The sequence below is a fragment of the Microtus ochrogaster genome, chromosome 21, assembly GCF_000317375.1.
Source record: "Microtus ochrogaster isolate Prairie Vole_2 chromosome 21, MicOch1.0, whole genome shotgun sequence".
Taxonomy (NCBI): Eukaryota; Metazoa; Chordata; class Mammalia; order Rodentia; family Cricetidae; genus Microtus; species Microtus ochrogaster.
In genome coordinates this window covers 4046411-4055948 of record NC_022022.1, presented here as the reverse complement: position 1 = coordinate 4055948, position 9538 = coordinate 4046411, and the positions used below count along the sequence as shown (strand labels likewise).

Sequence of the window (9538 nt, the reverse complement as noted above, 5' to 3'; positions counted from 1 at the left end):
AACTAGCTCTTGTAGACCAGGCTGGCCTCGAACTCACAAAGATCCGCCTGCCTCTGCCTCTGCCTCCCGAGCACTGGGATTAAAGGCGTGCGCCACCACCACCTGGCTCATGAGAGGTTCCTAAGTAGAGTTGGGAGAAGTTGAGATAGATGTGATCAAGATACACTGTATAGATCTGTGTAACTTCTAAAGAATAAAAATTAAGGAACTTGACTATTAACAGTCAATAACCAAAACATATTTTAAAAATGGGAAGGAAACTTAAGAGCTGGATTTAATTCTGGCTGTCACTCAAAGCAGTACCCTTTCTCCTCACAAAACAGGGCTGATTTACTCCTATCCATTCAGCAAATACTCACAGAAGAAAGGCAAGGGACCACTGCACTTTTGGCTAGGGATTCAATACACACAACAGTCAACACAGTCCCTGCCCTGAGGAGCTCTGAAGCTCCCTACAAGAGGCTGAAGTTCCAATGCATAGGCATCGCACTGCAAACTAACACAGCAGACACTGCAAGCTGGCACAGCGATCGGCATCCTTTGTTCTGTCTCTTAACTGTGCACCTTTGCGGCAGGCCGACAGCAAGTTCCACGGAAGTAAGCACAACTGTACAGACCACTTGCTGAGGAACTGGCTTCCCTTTACTCTGGAGTTCCGTGCTTCATAAGTTAGCCAATTCCTAGCTACTGACTTCCAGTATAACCATAATGATAAAGCACAATGAGCTGAGAACAGTCTACAACAGTCCATAACTACCGTGTTGTTCTGAGAATGTGGCTTAGCATGTGAGCTCCATTCCCTATACCAGGCGAAGGAGTGTCCCTGCAAACCTGTGCTTCCGACTGCCCCCGGAGATTCTTGTGCATACCAAAGTGTGAGAACTTTGCCATCATCATTCCCTTTGCTTGACAATCATTTCAAGCATTTTTACCCAAGTCTACCTGGAATATCTGAGCCAAAGAGAAATCAATTTTTTAAAAGAGTCTTAAGATACTTAACAGTCAATGTTTTATGACTCACTCAACTGTAAAAATACTTATTGCATCAAACTCTTTGTTCAATGATTTTCAAACCTTCACATGGAACAGGAAAAAAATCCCTGAATAAACAAACTGTCACATACAACATAATTCATTTTATGCTTTACCTTAACAAGGAAAGGCTGATGGTACATTACCAGGTAGCTATTAAGAAGAAAGGCACATACTCTCTGACATTTTCTCACCTGCATCATGACTTTGAATGCCTACAAGCCAACCCTAAGGGTCCATGCTTGAAATGCACACTCCCCAGATCAGGTTTGGCAGTGTGCATGCTGTGCAAGTCTGACCACCTGAGTTCAATTCCTGGAACCCACCTCAAGGTTGGATGCACTGTGAAAATGTCTGTAACCCCAGCCACCCCATGAGGAGATAGGAAGTAGAGACATGAAAATTTGTCCCAACATTTAGAAGCCCTCAAAGTGTGCCTATGCATTTGTATGCGCACACACACAAAGATCCCAGTACCTGGCCAAAAACATACAAACATAATCTCAAATGCAGCCCTGAGTACATAATAGGCAGCTCCAAATCCACTATATACGGCAACTCTCCAAAAGGAAACTGTCAAGAAATCAATCAAGTGTCTTTACACCTATTCTAACCTTACAGAAATTAACCTGAAGCCAGTTACTTCACATACTATATAATTAGTGCAAAGATTTTGGTTCTGCTTTTGAAAGCATCTTTCACACACTGGCCTCAAGGTATGTGCACATCAAAGGGAAGACATTTAGTACACATTAGACTGGGAAAACTATAAGGTGGAGACTAACATTGTTAGTCAAGAAAACCTCCCATCTGTAATAAAATCTAGAGCCCAGCAGGCTTCTTTACACTGCAGTACCGAGTCCTGGAACAGGATTCTCTCTTAAACCAGTCACAATCTAGTCAGCCTCCAAAGGAAAAAGCAGGAAGTGAGCCAATACTGGCTCCAGCTGACAACTACCCCAGGACTCGAGCCTTGGCAAGCAAACTAGGAGCAGCACAAGAAACGGGTGCTCTTACTAACGTTCAGGTCTGTGCCCACTTCAATCTCAGGCACTGTTCCCTCACACCTCCACCACCTGTCCAAACTGCAACACGAAGGCTGGAGTAAAAGCTGTGCATCGGGAAGAGTTTAAAAATAGGGAGAACTCTCCAAGCTCCGTTATCAAGGTCCAGACACCCGCCTGTGACTTGGTGTATAATCCTAAAGGTATACAGTAATAATCCAGCTATGCCTAACTCAGACTCCACCGCTTTCCCAAGACAACGGAGAGGTTAAGAACTTGAGTAAGAAGACAAATTAAAGAGCTCAGGCTGGGAATATAGCTGAGTTGGTAGAGAGCTTGCCTACCAAGCTGGAAGTCCTGCATCCCTAGGTTCCATCCCAGCACCACGTGAACCCAACAAAATGGCTCACACAGGTGGAGGCAGGACGACCAAAAGTTCAAGGTCATTCTAAGCTACTTAGTGAGTCTGAGGTCTGCCTGGGCTACATGAGACCCTGCCTCAAATAAATAAATAAGTCTCTAAAGCTAAATTAGTACCTGATTTCTCTCCTCTGACTTGAAAACCTAAGGGAAGGGAGGGAGAGACAAACTGAGGTCCCAGAAGTTATCAACCAGCTTAGAATCGGCACTACTACTACTTCTACAACAGTACCATAGAAGTTTCAAAGGCTCTGGAGAGAAGAGCACCAGCAGCTGGAAGGGGACAAAGCAATACCATGAAGATTTTCTATCACCTTCGGCCTTTCAGAGAGAATTTCTCCAGGCAGTGTTTCTTTCCCCTGCGACCTAAAATGACAAAAACTACTCTCACCCAAGGTCAGTACCAAAACATTAGCTTCTACTTCCAGGCTCCTGGCCTGTATTGTGGGCCAAGGCAAAGCCCTCTCCCAGGGGTCCACAGGATCACTCATATCTTCGCTGCAATGACTCCTTTACAGCTGGACTCTTTGCTGCCGACTGCAATAAAGGCAAATAGCCACCAACTGTATCTCTTGGCTTATGCACTCATGGTAGATGACATTAGCTGCAAATGACCTACAACTTTAATACACTTATAACTTCTATATATTGCAAATCTAAAAATAAAAGGCTGAATCAGAGTTAATTTCCAAAGGGAAAGCAAAATAACTCTAAAAGTTTCTAACAAAAGAAATCAGTCGTACAGAGCATCAAAAGTCATTACTGCATTCAGTATCTTAAAGCTCCCACAAAGACTAAGAACACACTGCCAGAGAATATTAGAAAATAGTCTGTAATACAGTAATAAAAAAAGCAAGCATCTATTTCCAGAAAGGTCAGAGGAAATGTACAAAAGCTAAAAAAGCACGCGTCAGTGAGCTACTCCTTCTCGGAGTGGAAAGATGAGGAAGCAGAAGGAATGATTTCACAGAGCAAGAGTAATGGACATAAAAGTGGAAAGAAGGGAACCGACTCCTCTGGAAGATACAGTCAGTACAGACCTTAGGCGAATCGGCTTTGCAAAATGAAAACAGGCAGCTGTGAAACTTGTAATTAAAATGAAATGTTTAAAAAGATTTATGTGGGAAAATCCCATCATGGAAGGGGTGAGCCCATGTGTCATGGGGATACAATATAGATGCAGTAGAGGAATTCTGGGTTGAAGGAGGATGGAGGCGATGAATGCATACAGCACCTACAAGCCAACCAACAACCACTATACAATTTTAGTACAAAGTACAAACGCATAAGCACAACACAGCTTAGAGCAGTGGAGGTCTGGGTTGAAACTGCCAAGACAAGGCAATATCCTGGGAGCTTTAAGGGCTGTGGTGGTGACGGTGAGCCACCTAAAGGAGTATGGTGAAGGAAGCCGCCGCAGCGAGAGCAGAAGAGGCCTTACAAAGAGAAGGGAAAGCTATCTGGAGGAACAAGTAAGATAAAGTGTAGGATTGCAACAGCACAGAGCAGGAGGAAAATGGAGAAGGCAAAGACTTAAGGCGAAGGGGGCGGGGGGTAGGAGCTAGGAAAGCACTACCGAAGTGTAAGGAGTGTGCACGTGGGAAGACAGGAAGCCAGAAAAGGGACGCACTCAGAGAAATGTGGCCATGGAGAAATCAGATTGGAAATTAGGTTGCAATATCAGGATAGGAAGAAAAACTAGTGACAACCCCTCGCCCAAAAAAACGCATGCGATGATACGGTATACTCGAGATGGCATGACTACAAAGAGGGAAGAAAAGGCCAAGCGGTGGATACAAAAATGTCGGTTTGCTTTACCATAATGGGGGAGTAACTAAGAAAAGAAAGGGGGGGCTTAAGGTAGGGGAAGAGATGATGCCTCCAGAGGAAAAGCAGCTGACCACAGGTCCTACCGGGTCTAGAGGGCAGAAGGGACAGTCCACAGGGTCTGAGGGGAGTGGCAGAGACCAGGAAACTGTGATGCTAAAGATGAGAACTTGGGGAGGATACAGTACTGGCTGGGTCAGTACAGAGCAGAAAGCAGCATGCCACAGGAGAAGGCAAAGGGTTTGCGAGCAGCCAAAGGCATGGGGACAGCGGGGAGAGCACTGGGATGGTGGGGCAAGGGCACAAACTGGAGACGCCAGGAAGAAGGCTCCAAGCCGAGCCGCGAAGGCTCGCCGGGGGCGAGGGTCGCGGCAGGCTCGCGAGCTGGGGGAGGTGCGGCCTGAGTGACAGGGTGGGGGGGTCAGGACAGGCGAAGGGTAAGAGGACGGGGCGTGGCGGCCGCGATACTCACACCTCCAGGATGCGGTCCCCCTTGCGCACCCCGGCCCGGTCGGCCGCCCCCCCGGGCAGCACGGCGCTCACATGCTGCAGCGGCGCGTACAGCTCCCCGTTGATGCTCCGCAGTTGCCCGCCCTCGCTCACTTGGCCCCGCACGTTGAAGCCGTAGCCGGACTCAGACTTGACGATGCGCACGACCCGCGGGCCGCCGCCTCCCCCGCCGCCGTTCCCGGCGCAGTGGAGCCCAGACCCTCCGCCGCCGCCTCCATTCCTGTGAGGGGCTGAGGGGTGAATCCCTTCCCCGTCCTCGTCCGCCATCTTGCGAGGGAGCAAGCGAGCCGTCCCCCGCCCCCCCCCCACGCCTCTACTCCTGCGCGTGCCCGCCCCCTTCGGCAGCCGCGCGACCCCGGCGCGCGCCCGCTCCGCCGACCGCTGGAGCTGGCCGGCCACCGCGCTGCGGGGGGGAAAGGGGAGCAGGGGCGGGGGAAGTAGACGGTTGGGTGCTGTGGGGCTTCCTGGGAGATGTAGTTCGGGGGAGGGGGTGCATGACGCATCCGGGAACAAAGCCTTCTGGGAGTTGTGGTTTATTGGGCTTTGGATTCTGGTAGGTGTTTTCTTGGTTGGATGGTGAACATCTTTTGCTTTGTTTTGTTTTTTTGTTTTTAGAGACAGGGCTTCCATGTGTAGCCCTGACTGTGTAGACCAGGCTGGCCTCGAATTTGGAGATCCTCCTGCCTTTACCTCCCAAGTGCTGGAATTAAAAGCATGTGCAACCACCGCCTGGCTTACTTTATTCCTTTCTGTAGAATGCAACATTTCCAAGTAAGAGTGTCTTAGTCCCTGATCCTTTAAGGAAATAGCACTCATCAGAGCTGTTACATGATGCTTTGGTGGGTCAGAACTAACATGTGTTCCCTTTGTCTTTGATTTGTAGACTCTTAGATGTTCTGCAACGTCTACTAAACAGTAGCAGATTAATTTAGGACCTTATCAGTCGGGTAAAATCAGACACCAGACTGGAGTTGCTCAGATTTCTATTTTCGTTATTTCTGTTCTTACTTCCCTTGCTGTGACCAGGCACTCTACACGGTATCAGTTTATATTTTGGTAGGTAGCCAAAAACGTCCATAGCTGTGTTTTCAAAGAATTCTCTGGTGCTATTGGGAGAAAGAAATGAGATAAAGACAACTTCAAAACTATTGCTAAATTGAAATTATTAACCACTCTAATATCCAGTTCTAAATCATGGAGACTGTTGTTTTCTTCCACACACGCTTTCTGTATGTCTGTATTTAGCTTACGTAAAGTTGCAATACATGAAAAAAAGTGCAAAAATAACTGAGCTTTAGATTGTGTTACATAATCGCTGACTTTTGCCATGCTAAGGTTCTGTTTCCCAATACATGAAATAAGGAACCGAATTCTGAATTGCTGGGTCATCGCCCAAGATGAATATACAAATGAATGAACAATTGACGGCTGCAGTGAATCACGAACATGAACTAGTGGCCTGCCCCAGCACACAGAAGGCAGGGGCAGGCGGATTTCTGAGTTCAAGGCCAGTCTGCACCACAGAGAGAGTTCCAGGCCAGCCAGGGCTACACGCGGAAACCCAGTCTCGACAGACAAACAAAATAAGAAAAAAAGAAGGAAGGAAGGAAGGAAGGAAGGAAGGGAACTTACTTGTTCTTCATGTTCTTTGTCCTAAGGGGATACATTTCTTCATCTTTCAAAGCCACATGCTAGCACAACTCCACAACTCGGAGCAATAACCCTGCTGGAGTAACCAGCCAGGAGTCTGCACTCTCGGCACACAGCAGACGATGAGTGGAAGAACTCTCTTTCTCCACGTTACCATGTGCCAAACACTTACATCTACAGCTCGTCAGCCACCTCCAGCACTATCTCAGTCCCTATGTGGAGGAAAAAGGGGGCTTGAGAGGCTATACAACTGAAACAATGAACACAAAAGAGGCGGATGATTTCTGAAAGCAGCAAACACCCTCCTGAGAGCGTTTATGGGCTATGCCGAGTTCTTAGGATCGCAGGTTAGGCAGAGGAAATAACGAAGGGATTAAGAGATTGTGAAAAATACTGGAGACACAAAGTCATTACAGTTAGAGCCTGCATATGAAGGTAAAAAAAATGATTTGAATTATAAACAAAAGGAATAAAGGTGATCTTATTTTATAACAAACAAAGCTAATTGATTAGTTTTCAAACACTGAAATAAAAAAGGGGCAATGAGTTTTGCTCCAATATATTGTTGGAATTTGGTTTGAACATGAATCATTTGGCTTGAATTGAACACTGCATGGAAAGAACATGTTGCTAGAAGAACTAGTTGTTTCTGCCAAGCACACGCCTTTAAGCCCAGCATTCAGGAGGTAGAGGCTAGCTGATCTTTGTGAGTTGAGGCCAGCCTGGTATACATAGAGAGTTCCAAGACAGCCAGGGGGCTACATGGTGAGACCATCTTTTAAAAAAAACAAAAAACAAAAATCTAGTAGTCTTTTAGTCTTTGTTTATTTATTAAAAATATATGCTGGGAGGCAGAGGCAGGCGGATCTCTGTGAGTTTGAGGCCAACCTGGTCTACAGAGCAAGTTCCAGAGCATGTATATATGTATGTGTTTGTATTGTGCATATATGTGTGTGTATGTGTGTGTGTGTGTGTGTATGTGTGTTTATACTGAGTGGGGGCTTAGTGGTTAAGAGACTGGCTGCCCTTCCAGAGGTCCTAAGCTCAATTCCCAGCAATCACATGGTGGCTCACAATCATCTTATAATAAGCTCTGATACCCTCTTCTGTCATGCAGGCATACATGCAAATAGATCACTCATATACATAAATAAATAAATCTTTTAAAAAATATATACCAAATGGGACTAAGGATGTCAGCCAGTGGGTAGATCACCTGCCTAGCATGCAGGAAGCCTCTGCTTAAATCCCTAGTAACATATAAACAAGATATGATACACTCCCAGCACTCAGAACACAGAGGCCTTGGGAAAATCAAAAGTTCAAGGTCGTCACCGTCAGCTATGCACCAAGTTCAAGGCTAGCCAGCTCTGTAAGAGACCCTTTCTCAATGTGTGTGTGTGTGTGTGTGTGTGTGTGTGTGTGTGTGTGTGTATACACACACTGAGTGTACATTCTGTTCTAGGCTTTATAACAGTGATGAGGGATGCATAGATAAACGAGATATCTACAGACTCCAAGAAAACCAATAGTGTATAGTCAAACATAAAACTGCACCTGCCCCTCATGCGGCTGTTCCGTATCCACTCGCACACCTGGGAAATAACACTTTTATGAAGAAAGTCGTTTCAGTATTGTTTGTAGTAAGTGTAGTTTGGAAACAGCCTAATAACAGTCACTGATTAGATTACGATACTCGCAATGGAAAACTGAATCACTTTAAACAAAAGGAACAAGGAAGCTTTTTATGGCATGAAATGCGCTCACAGAGACTGTGCAGTTATGTGAGAACGAGATGAAACACAGACTGTAGAACATAATATCATTCGTGTATAAAAGGGCAGCCATATAACTGTATCTTTAGAAATATTCACAAGAAGTTGATAGCATGGATTGCCTCTAGGAAGGGAGACTAGTGGGCAGGGCTGGGGACAGAAGCAGGAGCGAGACTTTACACATTTCGCCTTCCCATTAGCTCGTCTCTAACTTCCAGATTTTCAGTAGAATGAATGTGTCACCTACTCAGAAAACCAGTGAGGGGTTGTAGCTTAGTTGGCACAGGGCTCGTTTAGCATCCAAGAAGCCCTGGTCCCAGCTTCACACCTCCGATCATTCCAGCACTGGGCATGTAGAGGCAGGAAATCTGAGGCTCAAGGGAATCTAGGCTGCAAAGCAAATTTAAAGCAGTCTGGCGTAAAGACCCTGTCTTATAAAAGCTAATTCATTAATTAAATGAGCTGGAGTTGATGTGGGAAGGTCATTTGTCTATCTGTTGCTTTCATTGGTTAATTAATAAAGAAACTGCTTGGCCTGATAGGTCAGAACCTAGGTGGGTGGAGTAAACAGAACAGAATACTAGGAAGAAGGGAAGTTAGGCAGATGCCATACCTCTCCTCTCCAGGTCAGCTGCCATGGAGCCAGCCGCCAGGTCAGACATGCTGAGTCTTTCCCGGTAAGACACCACCTCGTGGTGCTACACAGATTATTAGAAATGGGTTAATCAAGATGTGAGGATTAGCCAGTAAGAGTCTAGAGCTAATGGGCCAGGCAGTGTTTAAATGAATACAATATGTGTGTTGTTATTCCCGGGGCTAAGCTAGCTGTGTGGGAGCCGGGCCGATGAAGAGCAGGCCTGTCCGCTCTCATCATTACAAGGAGTGGTGGCTTACACCTGTAATCGTAGCACTCAAAAAGGTGAAGCAAGAAGAACACCACAGACCCAGGGTGAGATCTTGCTTCACAAAAGAATAATTAATTTTAGAAAACTTTAAACTGAAAGAAGAGGTCCTCAGATCACACAAACTAGAAAGTAAGGGCAGAGGAGATGGCCCCGTGGATAAAGGAGCCCACGGTCAGTCCAAGGAGTCAACTCCCAAGTTGCCCTCTGACTGACACACAAACACAGAAATAAATACAATATAAACATATTTCCAGCCAGGCAGTGGCGGTGCACACCTTTAATCTCAGCAATCGGGAGACTGAGGTGAATGGATCAAGGCCAGCCTGGTCTGCAGAGTGAGTTCCAGGGCTACACAGACAAATCCTGTCTCAACATGACAAAAGTGTGTGTGTGTGTGTGTGTGTGTGTGTGTGTG

General features: G+C 46.2%; 1 protein-coding gene across 2 annotated transcripts in view; it reads right to left on the bottom strand.

Moving 5' to 3' along the window:
• Window positions 1-5126, bottom strand: part of Snx27 (sorting nexin family member 27) — a 93129-nt gene extending 88003 nt beyond the window's left edge. Inside the window, exon 1 of one of the 2 annotated variants that reach the window (XM_005357014.3) lies at window positions 4756-5126. In XM_005357014.3, coding sequence (XP_005357071.1) covers window positions 4756-5060 — 305 coding nt within the window. In that variant the 5' untranslated portion in view covers window positions 5061-5126. The remainder of the gene's footprint in view (window positions 1-4755) is intronic. The other variant, XM_005357015.3, reaches the window with a different exon arrangement.
• Window positions 5127-9538: the final 4412 nt, after the last annotated feature.